The 15,541-nt window shown below is 43.5% G+C and overlaps 2 protein-coding genes across 5 annotated transcripts; both read left to right on the top strand.

Annotated features, from left to right (window-relative positions):
• The first annotated feature begins 2,534 nt into the window (after nt 1-2,534).
• Nucleotides 2,535-13,468, top strand: arhgap45b (Rho GTPase activating protein 45b). 3 transcript variants are annotated; one of them, XM_029001418.1, is made up of 22 exons: nt 2,535-2,899; nt 3,687-4,053; nt 4,986-5,129; nt 5,329-5,413; nt 6,303-6,375; nt 6,679-6,889; nt 6,984-7,045; nt 7,131-7,241; nt 8,358-8,438; nt 8,641-8,790; nt 8,868-9,005; nt 9,106-9,296; nt 9,376-9,488; nt 9,562-9,660; nt 9,737-9,823; nt 10,004-10,167; nt 10,404-10,592; nt 10,676-10,813; nt 10,935-11,173; nt 11,255-11,489; nt 11,655-11,757; nt 11,865-13,468. In XM_029001418.1, the coding sequence occupies exons 1-22, from the start codon at nt 2,639-2,641 to the stop codon at nt 12,131-12,133; spliced, it is 3,510 nt and encodes a 1,169-aa protein (XP_028857251.1). In that variant the 5' UTR covers nt 2,535-2,638; the 3' UTR covers nt 12,134-13,468. The 3 variants fall into 3 exon arrangements, with proteins under 3 accessions (XP_028857251.1, XP_028857253.1, XP_028857252.1); XM_029001420.1 differs by lacking the exon at nt 2,535-2,899 and adding an exon at nt 2,994-3,297 and having other exon boundaries at nt 3,693-4,053; XM_029001419.1 differs by lacking the exon at nt 2,535-2,899 and adding an exon at nt 2,994-3,297.
• LOC114802483 (phospholipid hydroperoxide glutathione peroxidase) lies at nt 12,516-15,469 on the top strand. 2 transcript variants are annotated; one of them, XM_074933661.1, is made up of 7 exons: nt 12,516-12,678; nt 13,930-14,024; nt 14,116-14,260; nt 14,453-14,604; nt 14,878-14,902; nt 15,000-15,059; nt 15,191-15,469. In XM_074933661.1, the coding sequence occupies exons 1-7, from the start codon at nt 12,529-12,531 to the stop codon at nt 15,221-15,223; spliced, it is 660 nt and encodes a 219-aa protein (XP_074789762.1). In that variant the 5' UTR covers nt 12,516-12,528; the 3' UTR covers nt 15,224-15,469. The 2 variants fall into 2 exon arrangements, with proteins under 2 accessions (XP_074789762.1, XP_074789763.1); XM_074933662.1 differs by lacking the exon at nt 12,516-12,678 and adding an exon at nt 13,602-13,805.
• Nucleotides 15,470-15,541: the final 72 nt, after the last annotated feature.

The following is a 15,541-nucleotide window of genomic DNA, read 5'->3' as shown; positions in this document are numbered from 1 at the left end:
CTAATGGACTCCAGATACCTCAAATAACAAAGGAGGCAAAACTTTACCTCACTCATTCACTACCCTTCCCTATTCAGTCCTGTTACTCAGGGTCACAGCTGCTGGAGCCCATCCTGGGCACGGAGCGGGCACCAGATCATCACAATATATCTATATAAAGTGATCTCACAGGATGTGTTTAGCACCCCTTTTTTGACACCCCTGAAACTACTATTACTCATTTGCATGAGTTTTGCCATGCTTCCAGTAGTCTACTATTAGCCGACAAGGCTGCCCTGGAAGGGACAAATCAAAATCATCCATATTTTGAGATGTCCCGGACAATACGGGGCGGTTGGCAGCCCAACATACAAGCACACAGACAAGGTCCGAGGTAAGAACCCAGCTGACTATGTTGGAGGTGTGAGGCCTGGGTCATCCTGTTTAATAAAAACATTTACATTTACATTTACGGCATTTGGCAGACGCCCTTATCCAGAGCGACTTACAACGTGCTTTCAAGTTACCATCGATGAAGAGATCAATTCCGGAAAAAACCTCTGCTCTCACATGTTCATCCCTGATTAATACAAATACCTTAAGGAATTATAGGCACACTTACATATACTATTATATAAGTCTACTTACAACTCACTATTTTATCTTAAGAGACCTTACAGCGTGCTTATGAATATTTAGGTGCAATTGGAGTTAAAATGGATAATGAGAAAATATATATTAAGCACAACTCATACAAAAACATAAAGGATGTTCAAAATTTTATATTAACATATTTTTTGTAGAATCTGTTGTTAGAACCATGCTGAAATTAACCAGATAACATATATAGGGCTTTGACCTTTTCTTGTCCATCTTCCATCTGTGATCATTTTGGACTCCTGTATCAACACTCATCTTCCAACCAGAGAATAACCCCAAAGTAAACAAATAGAGCACCTGTCATTGTCTGATGCACCTTAAATACTCCAGGCTGCAATACTATTTATTTGACATGGAAATGTCCTTATTCAACAAAATGAGCAAAGTTCCCAGGTCATTTTTACAGTAGAAAATGTTTTGGGCCAGAAAAGTGTTAGTTGATACTATTTCTACACATCCAATTTTACCCTTAACAAGTACGTTTTCAGTGACTCAGAGCTTCTAGTCAAGTCAAGCCAACTTTATTTCAGGGGCACTTTAACAGCAGTTCCACTGCACCAAAGTGCAGGACAGGCATAAAAGGACACATGGATGTACATAAGAAGAACACAGTAATATACATGGATGGTAGAAGCAACAAATAGGGATGGATAAATAAAGAGTACAGAGGAGTATTAAGCCTGGATTTAAAAGTAGAGGTTGTAGGGGCAAATATAATGTCAACTGGTAGCTGGTTCCACAGGCGGGGCCCAGCAATTGTGAAGGCTCTGTCACCTTTCTGATTAAGGTGAGATCGGAGGATGTGGAGGAGGGCCTTGAGCCCCATTTTAAGGATCTAGGACTTGGCTAAAAATTAACAAGATCTATTATGTAAGGTGGGGCCATAACCATCAATAAGATTTTCAATAGAATTTGAAAATGAACTGGCAACCAGTGAAGTGACACAAGAACTGCAGTAATGTATCTCTCTGTTTAGTGCCTGCCAGCAAGCGCACTGAAGCATTCGGGACCAGCTGAATCTGTGATAACAGTAAAATAGAGAGCGTTGCAATAGTCAAGCCGCAATGTAATAAAAGCATGTGTGGCCTTCTCAGAACCATTAAAATGTAAAAAGGGCTTAACTTTAGCTAGAAGTCTCAGATAATAAAAACTTGACTTGACTACACACTTCAAAAACCACCATCCATGATTACAACCAGGTTCTGTCCTGAGGACTTAATGTAGGATCCTTTAAACTGTAGTTATTTTTAGAAGAAAATGCCGTTCATCAATCCAATGCACAATTCCCGTGTAAAAAAAACAGTTCAGGGTGTTGAGTGGGCACAGAGATCATCACCATATACACATTTTTTTACTTTATTTAAAACGTTCTTTATTTCTGAAGCTCATTTCCTGGCTGTCAGCCTCGCTGAAGTCCCCCTACCGGCGCAATACGGGTACTGCAGCCTGCTGCTTTAATGTGGAACTGATCATTCGAATAAAGTTCAGCGTCGTGTTTTTGCCGCTCCAGCCAGTCAGAGAATCTCCTGCCCCTCCCAGAAGCAGAAGGGGAATAGAAAATCGATTGGTGGCCATGCAGTCATGATGACAGGACAAGCCAAAAAAAATAAATAAAAATGCCGTGATGCCGTCAAAAACCGCCACAAATGAAACTTGCACAAATGTTAAATCCTTCCTCCTTTTTTTTTTTTTTTCTTATTTCATAACTAATTTCAATGAAAGTCAGCAGTCACTGATACGCTGTTCTGCTAATCCATCACTGGTCTTCCCCGCTACTGAAACATGTGAGGATGATTGTGAGTGGAACGCTCGGTGATTGGCTGAGCCCGTTCTCCTCAGGTGTCGCCCGCGGCTAATTGCGCGCGTCCGTGGATCTGAGCGCTGCCCTGCCAAGCGACAGGAGGGTCACGGCCGTGGACCGCGCAGCCCCCCGACCCGCACGCCCCAATCGCGTGGACGGCAGCGCGTCACATGCGCTCCCCTGCGAGCGGATGCCGCGATGACGGGCGCCCGCGTCGATCAGTCGGAAGGCGCGCCGCGCAGGTGCGACATCCGGGAGGGACCGCGGCGACTCACGTGGCAGAAGCCGACGGCCGGAGCCGGGCTGAACGTGAGGGGCTGGGTGGGGGGGCTGTGTTACAAGTTCCGGGAACTCGGGGGAGGATCGAGGACCAGGCTGAAGATGTTCTCCAAAAAGAAACGGGAACTGATGAAGGCGCCGTCAATCTCAAAGAAAAGTCGAACAGGAAGCCCATCATCAGTAAGTTGCACACCACCATCACCATCATCATCATCATCATCATCATCACCACTGCTCCCTCCCTCCCTCCTGTCACTTCACTCCGCGGACTGTCCCTCGTGGCGTTGTATCTCTGTGAGGACGAGGCGTAGCGTTGTCGATTTTTAATTTAAAAAAGAAAAAAAAGAATTATTATTCTCATCCGGTGACCGCGGCCGACCGACGCGCAGCCGCATGGAAGGTCGCGACTGCGCAGAATCCCCGCCTGCCGATCACGTCGAGACGCAGACATGCTGAGGCGCGGGGCGAGCGCGAAGTCCAGCTACAGCCCCTACTCCACCGGTCACCGCGTAAAGAAAGCGGAGTCCAGGAGCAGGCTGGACATTCTGCCCAACAGGCCGAACATCTGGCAGAAGCAGGTGATCCACATCTGGTTAAAATGGCTTCGTTCTGCGAGGTGTGGCAGTGGTGTGAAGTTTACCGTGATCGTCGGTGTGGGGTCACTCCACCAAATTACCACCAAAGTACATTTATATTCTGTCAAAATGAATGTGGCCACGATTCTTTTTTTGGGCTGCTTTTGCTCGGACTTTTACCGAATTGTCAGTTTAGGGTGTGACTGGCAGGCAGGAAATAGATCTGTTACTCAAGAGACGCGTGTGTAAGAAGTTGTGTGTTGGAGCTGCAGTTTTTCTTTTTTTATTATCCTGGCTCCTCTCCTTTTTATTATCCTGGCTCCTCTCCTTTTTTTGGGGGGGGGGGGTCTTTTTGTCTCCGTGTCTGTGTAACCGAGCTGTCTGTTCTCCAGGAGCAGATTAAAAAAGACGTCCCTGACGGCAGCCCGTCAAATGCTCGGACCTGCGCGTCAGGCCACGACGCCCCGGTCTCCTGCCCAGGGACCCCCACTGCTCAGCACGGGAAGACGGGGTGCCCCTCGCCGGCGGCGACCTTGAAGCGCCCGTCGACGCTGAGTCGCCACGCCAGCGCCGCGGGGTTCCCTCTGCAGTCGTGGGTCTTCAGCAAAGGCTACGCCAAAGGGACGGTGGCCCAGAGTCCCACAACGGAAAGTCCAGAGACTGTGTCCATAGACGTGGAGGACATCCCATTACTGCTGCGGGACGTGGCACGTTTTGCTGATGCTGTTGAGAAGCTGAAGGACGTTGTCCTCGGTGAAGGTGAGATTGAGGATGCTGAGACCTTTCCTCTTGGGTTGCCAGTTTGGAGTTCTTCAGATTTTTTTGGACGATGAATGAAAGCACGACACGTCTTTTTAATGCAAATATAATTACAGCACGTAAACCGACCCGGCGCCGAGCCAGGTCACCGCGTGGCTTCCTGTGGGAGGGGCGAGATGGGACTCGGGTTTGCGCAAGCGTCCTGCTGCTTCCTCTAGTTGTGAACAGCTCGGCTTCTGTGGCTCACCACACTCCAGCAGGAAACGGGCCTGTTGTTTCACAGCAGCTTCCTTGTTCAGTTACTGCGCTCTGTTGCATGGCGGTGAAGTTCACGCGTGGAGGCTGAGGAGCGATGTGAGAGCATCCTGTGTGCACCTTTTTTTCAAGCCATCTGGTTTTATCTCCACGTAGCGCCTCTCTCCATGTTTTAATTTTTTTTTTTGGTATTTTTTTATTTCCGCTCTGTGATTGGTACGTTTTAGCAGGTGCGCGAGAAGCACCGCCACCTGAAAGCCACTTCCTCTGCAGCCACTCTGGTTCGCGCCGGTGCGCTTCCTCGTGCGCACGGTTCTTCAACCTCTGCTCTCCGCATGATTTCTGTACTTTGTATGTCACGGATGGGCCATCTTGTCTTTATTTACACACGAGCCTAAATACATCCGACACCAAAATATGTTAATAAATGGAGCTCAATGTCCAGAGAGGATTTTGTTGCTAAAGGTATTAAAATGAATATTAAAGCCATGACCCTCGCGTACAGGCCTAGAAGGTAAATCAGTTCATGGTGTACGTCGGACTGTGAGGCTAAAGTTTACAGGAAGTGGCTTGTGGTGGTGTCACTGCAGGCTTCATAGATGTGCAGCAAACTTGCTGTGAACGTTTAAACATGCCGACTGAACTAACGTTTTTGGTCCGGCTGTCTGTGCGCTCAGGGAAGGTGGAGAACCGCAGGCCGCTGGCCCATGAGTGCCTGGGGGAGGTGCTGCGAGTCTTTCGGCAGGTCATCAGCATGTACCCTTTACTCAACACCGTGGAGACCCTCACTGCAGCTGGGAAGCTGATCTCCAGAGTCAAAGGTGAACCTAGTTCAGGCGTTCGGCCCTGGTCTGCCTCAAAAGCGTCTTGTGCTGAACAGGCATGTTAAAGCGAAGCTGCGCCAGATGCAAGAGCTTCGAGTCAATGTAGATACACCCAGTTACACCAGATGACACCAAAATGTCTGTAATTCTGCATGTTTTGAGTGCAATGTGGTTAACGTCCAGCCTGCGTTTTAAGGATTTCATTACGAAAGCCCCAGTGAGGTCGAAAAAAAGGACTTTGAGAAGGCCATCGAGACCATCGCAGTGGCTTTCAGCAGCAAGTGAGTCTTTAAAGCTTGTCCTCCAAGATACGTTGACTGCGGCCTACATGTAATTGTCTGTTTATACTGTGTTAGTAAGTAATCATTTTGCACAAATCTGTATGTACTATGTCTGTAGTCTTTTAGGGGGAAAAAAGTCTTGAAAAGTAATTTTGACTGGTGCATATTTAATAAATGCTATTGAATTTATTTAAATTCACACAGACATTCGTGAATTGAAGTTCTTGTACAATAACAGGAAGTGGAGTAGTGCTTTCATCTTTTTCTTTTGAATAAACCCGAAACCGTAAGTCAGCCGTTTGTTTTTGATTCAGCGCATATCACTTTCATGATAATGAAGAGCGTCTAACGCACTAAATATGAAGTTGCTCTGGTTAGACGCAGCTTCTTGAGGGGACGGTCAAATCAATTTGTGTTTGCAACAAAACTGGAGACTTTGTGAAAAGGAAATAGAGTACCTCAGCATGCACGGCCAGTATGGAGGCTTCCTGATGCCACTACCTCGCTTCTTCAGAGCTTTCCAGTCTGGGGACATGAAGCGGCCCCGTAATCAGAAGGCTCGAATCCTGAGCCGCCATGGTGCCACTGAGGTGCGCCTGTCATGGCTGCCCACTGCTCACTAAGAATGATGGTTAAAAGCAGAGGACACATTTCATTGTGTCACCGTGTGCTGTGCTTTCACAGATCTATATGCGGAATATTAAACATAGCTTATCACACCCTTCATTTCACTTTATTCAATATCTAAGAATAAAATTGCAGGAGCAGCTACAGGTAATTTATAAAGATGAACTGTAATTATTTAATGAAATGTTTAAGTTTCTGTTTCATTGGAGTGTACTTGTCTTTGGTTCTTTGTCATATTTTTTTTTCTTGTGTGTGTTCTTAGTGTGTCGGAGCTGCTAATGGGCGAGCTGGACAGTAGCTCACTTTTGTCCGTGCTGCCTACTGAGAAAAGCAGGGTAAGTCTCAGTCTGTCTGTCGAGGTGAACAGTAACCTTGTCTGTCAGAGGACGTTTGAAGAACCAAGCAGACTGCTTCCTATTCTAGATGTACTCAGCGCTTAGTCTAGACTGGATTGTTCCTTCCTATTCTAAATACAGTGTAGCATGTGTGTGAGAGCAAGAAAATACTTGTGCAATATCCATAGACTGAATATGGACACCTGTTAATGTAAAAAAAAAATAATAATAATTTTGTCCTGTTATGAAAATGTGACAGATTCTAGTGGGTTAAACATGTAGGCCTGTAATCTGCTTCCTCAGTCTATGGAGAATCTTTATGGAGCCTCGCCTCACAGCCTGGAAGGATCCCAGATGAGGAGCGATCTGTGTGATAGCGGGATAAGTGCTGAAGAGGTGGACATTATCCTGCAGCGCAGTGAGGGAGGAGTGGACTCTGCCCTCACCTACGCCAAGGCCATCTCTAAGTACATGAAAGACCTGATCAGCTATGTGGAGAAGAGAATGGCTCTGGGTGGGTAAAATCTGATCAGCGGTGAACTGTTGATCTGTGCCCTTAGGCTATTAAAACTTTTTTTTTTTTTTTTTTTTTTTCCTCATCCTCGTAGAACTGGAATTTTCCAAAGGCCTGCATCGCCTCTACCAATCTTCTAAGCAGAGCATCGCTCAGGTAAGCGGTGATGAGCCCCTGGTCCATGTAACCTTCCTGCCGAATCTCGATTCCCACCGTAACTCTCCTCTCACCCTCTCCACAGCCACACATGCCCTTCTTCTGCATCTACTCTCAGGCCCTGGAGCAGGACCTGGAGCAGAGCACCGGTATCCAGCAGTCGACAGGCACCCTCCACAACCAGACCTTCATCCAGGTGACTTTACGGCGCCCACAATCAAATCATAATGATTCGCGCATGCAAATGTGAACTGCCTTGTTGAGAGAGTACTACAGGCGGTTAAAGGGCTGAACTGACTGTGTACTTCACACTTGCTAATAAACCTCTGGTCGGTTATTTCATATTTTCATTTAATTACGAGCATTGTCAAAATATCACAATGAATGTATAAAAAGTATTTTACTTTCTGGCATTTTACTTTCTGACCAAACATTTACATTTTACTTTGTACTTTCTAGAAAGTTACATTTTAAACATTTTTTCAAATCAAAAGCATATTGTGAGTAGTAAGATCACTACTTTTTAATGTATACTGTGTTTTGAGAACATGCAGAAAAGTGTACTCCAATTATGCACATTTTCACTAGCAGCTAATAGATCTGTTCGATAAACCTCTCTTCCACGGCTTCATTGGCAACAGAGTCCCGGTCCTTTTGTGATTGGACACTTTTATTGCAATCACACGCTCTTCTGTGGCCCCATTGTATCTTGAATCACAGCGGTGAATGCAGGAAACCTGGACTGTCACTGCCACCATTTTAATCCGCTATTCCCAAATGATTCTTCTTCTTTTTTTCTTTTTCTTGATCTGCTGCTCTACTATTTTAACACTGTTGTCTGTCAAGATACAAGGAAGTCAAGTTTAATTTTGCGTTGAAAGCAAATATAATAAACCAGTGCCGCTTTAATGCACATGGATTCCAAAGCTACAGGCAAGATGTATATGGATGTATACCCTGACTCGCTTGTTTGGATGGTGAGATGAATGATAACGCTAAAAAAAATATACTTAAAGTGAGAGTAACATGAAGCTAAGCACCCAATCAGTCAGGATGGTTTCAAACCATCATCCTGAATCATCCTTTCACGCTTTCACATGCTTACTTGCAGACACGCAACAGCCTCCCTTGCTTTCCTGGCTTCTGCCATACATATAATCAAATTGCATAACAGCTCATCCCCTCGCATGTATGTACATTTTATTTTGGTTCCATGCTTTGTACCTGTTTATTTTGAATAGATTTGTGGTGAAGGGGTTTGTGACACATCGCTGCATGTAAATGTTGAATTTTTTGCTTTTTTGGTATTTAGCCCCTGATGCAGCGCAAACTTGAGCATGAAAAGAAATGCAAAGAGATCAAGGAGCAGTGGAACAGAGCCAAGAGGAAACTGGTAAATGAGCTGCTTCTGGTTATTTAAGTCATTTATTCTCCAACGGCACTCTTAATACATTGCAGGTGATCATCCATAATACAGTGAATGTGCATGTTGAATGCGATATTAGATTCTGCCGGTGGGGTTCGAATGAAATTATCAATAAATATATTAATATATTTCTTATGAGGAAATTTAAGAAGCATGTGTGTCTTGACAGATGGAATGCGAGACAAACCTGCATAGAGCCAAACAGACGTACATCACCCGCTGTGCAGAATACGACAAGGCAAAAACCGCTGCAAGCAAAGAGGAAGGAAGCAAGTCGCTGGACAAGAAGAAACGGCTGGAGGAGGAGGCCCGGAACAAAGTGCTGCTAATAATTCAGAGATGTCTCATGACTTTTTGTTTATTTCTGTATTTTTAACTCTTTGTTCCCTTAATTAGGCTGAGGAAGCAGAGGCTACCTACAGGACCTGTATTGCAGATGCTACCACTCATCACCAGGAGCTGGAGGACATGAAGGTCACCGTGCTGAGGCACATCCAGGAGATCATTCGACAGAGTGACCAGACCTTACGATCTGTGAGTGTCCTCAGCACCAGCAGCACATGATTAAACAATACCACCAAATAATGGCCCTCTGATAGAAATGTATTTATTTATTTTAAAAACCCGCTGTCAGGCAACTATTTCGTACTACCAGAACATGCACATGCAGACGGTGGCACTGCCTGTGCACTACCAGACGCTGTGTGAGAACAGCAAACTGTACGAGCCGGGTCAGCAGTACGCCACACACGTCAAAGAACTGCAGATGCCAGCAGAGCCTGAAACCAGCTACGAGTTTGAGCTGTACTCTGACTCAATCAGCCAGTGAGTGGCACTCATATCAGGTCACTGAAATGAGTGTGAAAGAAACGTAGTTGTAAATTTTTTTTTCTTTCTTTTAAAGACCGCCCACTAGACCACGCAATGACAGTTCCAGCACGGCCGCTCAAAGCGGAACCGAGGTCGGCGTTGCAGAGAGCGGAGAGATGACATCCAGTCAGAGGGATGGAAAGAAAGGTACATTTACCCTTACCAACCGCCCCCAACTGTGTCCTGTATTGGGGATTGATCAATTAAGCGTTCTTTACAGCGCATGGCCATCGTACCCACAAATCCTGGGGGTCTACCGTGAGTGATACGGACAGTGTGGGAGGGGGGAGTGGTCCAGAATCGCTCCCCACCAGTACAGGTACTGCAATACTTGAATTTAGCAGAGTGACCACAGTGTGGCAAATGTATGATTTTTTTAATTTATTTTTTTAAAGGGGATATCAGTAAAATTTCGAGAACCTCCTCAACAGGAACCATGTCCTCAACTGATGATCCAGAAGAAACCACATTTGAAACCGCAAGTGAGGGTTTTTTTTCACCACATGTATCTTTATTGGTAATGCTCAACTAATATTAGCAGAATTACAATAAAATCCAATTTTCATCTTCTTAAACAGCATTTTCACACCTCAGTGCTTTGGTGTATGTGTCAATGGAAGAGAAATTTGCCAAAACATAATAGCCCCAACATTCTCTTCCAGATGTGAATGGAGTTGAGCCTGAGATTGTTGTACCGACTGGGCCCTTCCGGAATGTGGGCCTTTCTAAAGCGGCACAGACACACAAACTGCGAAAACTTCGATCTCCAGCCAAGTGCCGGGAGTGTGACAGCTATGTGTATTTCCAGGGCGCAGAGTGTGAAGAGGTGAGCTTCTGAAAGGCTCCGCTTTAGATCCTGGTTTCATAGATCCAATAAAACCAATGCACATTGGGTCATAATTAAAAAAAATTACCTTCAAACTTGGGCCTGAATTCAAATTTTAGACCCATAAGGAGCATTTCAGAAAGCCATATAGCTCCTCTTGTAACACAACTAATTTGAATGATCAGAAATGGAGCATATTTATAACCATCTCTGTGATTGATTCCTCTTGTCTTCAGTGCTTCTTAGCTTGCCATAAGAGATGTTTGGAGACCATGACCATTCAGTGTGGGCACAAGAAGCTTCAGGGTCGTCTCCAGCTTTTTGGGAGAGACTTCTCTCAGGTGGTGGGCAAAGGCTCAGATGTAATTCCCTTCATCATTAAGAAGTGCATCTGTGAAATTGAAAGGAGGGCATTACGAATGAAGGTAAAGCAGCAGTTTAGGGTGATTTAAGCAGGGTAGTTATAATCTCTGTTGTACTATAATCTTAACCTCTCTTCCTTTTTTAGGGAATTTACAGGGTGAATGGAGTGAAGACCCGGGTTGAAAAGCTGTGCCAGGCCTTTGAGAATGGAAAAGAGCTGGTGGAGTTGTCTCAGTCTTCCCCTCACGACATCAGCAACGTCCTGAAGCTTTACCTGCGGCAGGTACAACGCTCATGTGTACCTCCTGCCAGAAAGTTTTTATTTCAACCCTCACCTCACGAATACATAACTGGAGTGGGGTCTTGCTGGACCTCTCCTCTCTGACTCATTTAATTTCCCTCAGCTGCCAGAGCCCATCATGCCCTTTCGCCTGTACAACAGCCTGATGGGATTGGCTAAAGAGAGCCTCCACTCTGAGGGCTCAGAGGGAGGAGAGGCAGGGAAGGGAGCAGAACTGGTGGACAGTGGGGCAGATACAGATGCTGAGGTTTTGGCTCAGGTGCAGAGACTCAAAGAACACCTGGTGGACCTTCCCAAAGCGAACATTACCACCTTACGTTACATTGTTCGTCATTTGCACCGGTGAGTCCTTTTTAATGTGTGTTGTTTAGGGGTCATTGATTGATCTTTGATTTAATCAAGATCCTCCCTCCATCCTTGTAGGGTAGCAGATTTTGAGCAGGACAACAAAATGAGCCCCAGTAATCTGGGCATAGTCTTCGGGCCATCACTGATGCGGCCCCGACCCTCTGGAGCTACAGTGTCCCTGTCATCACTGGTGGATTACCCATACCAAGCCCGGATAGTGGAGATGCTTGTTGTCTTCTACATGACCATCTTCCCCTCTGATTCCAGCCAGTTCTGTGCCAGTCAGCCGGTCCTATCTTCATTGCAGCAGGTGAGTTGTTTGTTTAAGATGAAACAATGTTAACATAGTTCAATAAGCATGAAATATAATGCATCAATCATATCTTCAAAAACTAAATATACAGAAACTATACAAAAACTAAAAATTTCCATTTTGTTCATACACAGTTCACAATTTAATTCCTATGCTCTTCAGGACTGCATGGTGTATAGAGAAGAAGAAAACAGGACTGAGGGAGACAGTGAACACAGTGATGAACCAGGAAAATGTGATCTGTATAAGGTCCAGGAGTGCCAAGGTAATTTTCATGCTTTGTATATTAATTTCAAAGTTTTAAATTAATGTATTTTAAGTGTTGTTTTTTTTTTTTTTTGTTTTTGTTTTTTTTAAAACAAATTATTTCAGAATCGGATGACCAAGATCTGGACTCTGATTTAGAGCTTGAAGAGGCTCCTGAGGAGAATCCCTTCCAGCACGACCGCCTTACTAAGCAGGAGAGTGAGTGCAGCACAGATGAAGAGCTGCTGAGTAGTGGGGCTGAATTTGACCCACACTGCCAGTCAAGTCGCCAGACAGAACTGGACACTGTGTTGGATGGCGAGCCACCAGCTCTGCCTGACAGTGAGCCTCCGCACCTTGATGACCCAAATCACGCCACCACTCAAACCGTGTGACTATCATTCCAGCATTGCCTTCACACAGCTTAGTGGTCATACAGTGACCAGTGAAAATGTATTGCTTTACAGCAACATATTCCAGTTTTTACTTACTACCGTTTTGAACTTTTTTTTTTTTTTTTTTCCCCTCTCTCAATATTATTTCATTTTAAAAAGTTGACCATGTTGAAATGTGAAGCAGATTCGGACGTTCCAAAAAGCCTCCAAAGGCTACACTTTTTTTTTTTTTTTTTTTTTTTAATACTAATATAAGTGTTGCATTTTTTAAAAATGCTTATGCATGTGTTTTTTGTTTTTTTTTTAAATATAATAAAGTGTATAAACTATTAATTATTCTAAAACATATGTTGTGTTTTTGATATTGTCTTGTCCAAGGAAAATGCCGGAAATATATGGAAATAAGTATGCAAATTCCAGAACATATTTTTGTTTCCGTACAGCTGTTCGTTATGATTGTCACCCAACTTGCTGTGCATATGCCTAATTTTTTTTGTTCCTGCTTCTGGACTGACATGGCATTCTCTAAAAAGAAGAATAAGAAGGTACTGGGCATTTCAAATGAAGGTTATTGTTTCTGATTTCAATGTTTTAAATGTTTAACAGTAAGGGCTTCCGAGTTAACCTCAGGTAGACCTAGTTCTGTTGTGTATCTGCAACAGGTGGCTTTTACAGTGAATACCTGGATCAGGGCCACTTTGAACATTGGTGGTTTTTGGTTTTGAAACCTCAGGAAAACAAGGATCATTAGAATTAGCCGTACAGTGGTTAGTAAATCCTTCTTGGTATGGATTTATGCATGCTTACTCCTACCCAGTTACTGCCCACTGAATTTTAGTGCAGCGCTGTGTGGGCTTGCAATGGCAGTTTATTCCGTTTAAAGGAAGTGTTTTAATAGGTCATGGATTTGCTTTGGAACAAAGTGCAATTGTCATTAAAAAATGCTGTGCCAATATATTTATGCCACTGTATGTATTCTGGATGTTTTATTCTTCTCTCAGAGATGTCTGTGGTAATAGAACATTTGTGAATCTACAGATGTGTATGCATTTTCCCCCCCTCAAATTGTGGAAGAATCATGTTAAAATTAATGCATATTAAAAAATGGGCAAATCAAAGTTATAAATACAATGTTTCTGCTACACAGCACAGGTCTGGTAATATTGAGGTACTTGGGTAATCTTTCAAGATCAAGACTTCTTACACAAATGTTTTTATATTCTGCCCCACCCATCCAATTTTGGAAACTGATGTTTTACTGTATCATGTTGCACCATGTTTAATATCATTTTAAACTCTGCATTATATAAAATAAAGTCAACAGGGTTGAGTGTATTGTGTAAGGGTGTCACCTATGCCCTAAGTTCATAGTTTTTGTTGTTGCTCAGCAAGAGATAAGCAAATATCCCCTGAAGAATGCAAATGCAGTCTTTTGGTAATCAGCGTATGAACAGCCTATCAGAGGAGAGTAGCTTAACAGGCTGGGTAATGATTAGAGATGTGTTCCAGTTTATGAGGAATCCAGGTCTTTAAAAAGGTCTTGGGCCGAGGACGTTTCTGAGAAGTTGACGGGAAATACACTGTCTGCCATTTCAGTGGATTCCACTGAAAGGCAGCCATGAATTTCTTAGGCTCCACGGTCATTTTCTCACTCCTTCTGCAGCCTCTTCTGGTAAGCTTCTCATGCCATAGTGGGCGTAATCTTTTACAGAACGTACAGCATGTCATATGACATCTAAGTAATTACGTGTTAGTCAACTTTTAGTCGCACTCACATTGTTCTGTGTTTTTTGTAGTCATCTCCTGTAGAAGACTGGCAGAAGGCCACATCAATTTATGATTTTTCAGCCATAGACATCGATGGCAAAGAGGTCTCCCTCGAGAAATACAGGTGGGTTGTAAATGATGGTGCGACTTGGAAAATGTCAGCGTTGCATTTCAGGGTTGTCTTGTAACCAAGTCTGTTTTGCCGGCACACACAGAGGCACGGTTGTCGTCATTACTAACGTGGCCTCCAAATGATCCAAAACCAACGTAAACTACTCACAGTTTGCTGAGATGCACCTCAAGTATGCTGAAAGGGGTTTACGCATCCTGGCTTTCCCGTCCAACCAGTTTGGAAGACAGGTATACCACCAGGATCCTCATTATATGAAAAATAGAAGTTAACAACAATGTATGTGCCAAATGTGAACAATTTAAGATTATTGTTAATATTCACAGCTATGTGTTTAAATGCAATGTAGTTATTATTTTAACATCACTCACTGTGAAAAGTTTGAGAACCATTGATAAAAGAGGTTTCTAATGTTTTAATAGGAGCCTGGGACAAACAGTGTCATCAAAGAATTTGCCAGGTCCTACAATGCCAGGTTTGACATGTTCAGTAAGATTGAAGTGAATGGAGACAATGCACACCCTCTGTGGAAGTGGCTGAAGCAGCAGCCCAATGGCAAAGGATTCCTTGGAAAGTGAGTTGACACCAGAAACCAGCTTGGACTGAAATGGATGTGCATGTGACTGCCTGGTCGCTATGCATGGAAGCAGGTCTCTGGGTCACAGTCCTAGACTAATCAAATAACTCCATGCAAAGACATTAGTCTGGGACTAATCTTAATCCTTGAGCGGGATATGTGCTCAGTATTACAAAAAATAAATACTGTCTGGCAAGCAATTAGCCTTCAATGTAAACTTATGTCACCTGTCTATCACCCATAACTAATAATAATTTTTTCTTTATCTAGTTCCATTAAGTGGAACTTCACCAAGGTAAATGCACTTTTTATTGAATGGATTTTGAATGAATTCTAAACTGTTCGTTTTCTTTTAGTAATAGAAACTCATTAGATTTTTTATTTTTTTTTAGTTCCTCATTAACAGAGAAGGACAAGTTGTAAAGAGGTATTCTCCAATGGACGATCCCCAAGTAAGTTGCTAAAGCTAAACTATATCCATTGCTATCTGCAAGTACATATTCCAGCAAGCTTTGTAAATTGTGGGTATGTATTTTTATTCTTAAAATAGTGGATGAACATATTGATTGCCTTTGTTTTTCAGGTGCTGGAGAAGGATCTCCCACTGTACCTTTAATATACTCCTGACCATTTAAGCCCAACCTCTTTGGCTTGACTTTGGTCCACAGAGTTTCTCATCCAAATTAGTGATGGTCTGTCTGAAAATCCACTTGGTGGGCAAGACAGACCTGATAAAATAAGCGTGCATACTTTATTTTTTTTGGGTGAGAGCATTCATTGTGCCCAGTCTGCTAGAGAGAATCTATGCTGTCATCCATTAACAGTACATTTCAGATCTGTAATAAAATAATTATTTTATAAATACTGTGTGTCATTCTGATGGTGTGAACTTATAGGGGTTTTGGCAGAAAATTTACCAAAGGGTTAAATAATT

The sequence above is a fragment of the Denticeps clupeoides genome, chromosome 13 (assembly GCF_900700375.1).
Source record: "Denticeps clupeoides chromosome 13, fDenClu1.1, whole genome shotgun sequence".
In the NCBI taxonomy this organism is placed as follows: domain Eukaryota; kingdom Metazoa; phylum Chordata; class Actinopteri; order Clupeiformes; family Denticipitidae; genus Denticeps; species Denticeps clupeoides.
Note: the sequence above shows the minus strand (reverse complement) of the source record. Positions and strands in the feature narration are given on the sequence as shown.

Bases quoted from the DNA above. Each gene is read 5' to 3' on its own strand.
- arhgap45b (XM_029001418.1), top strand. From the start codon at position 2,639: ATGACGGGCGCCCGCGTCGATCAGTCGGAAGGCGCGCCGCGCAGGTGC. The intron at 9,824-10,003 runs GTGAGGGTTTTT...ATTCTCTTCCAG, and splicing joins AACCACATTTGAAACCGCAA to ATGTGAATGGAGTTGAGCCT. The intron at 11,758-11,864 runs GTAATTTTCATG...AAATTATTTCAG, and splicing joins TAAGGTCCAGGAGTGCCAAG to AATCGGATGACCAAGATCTG.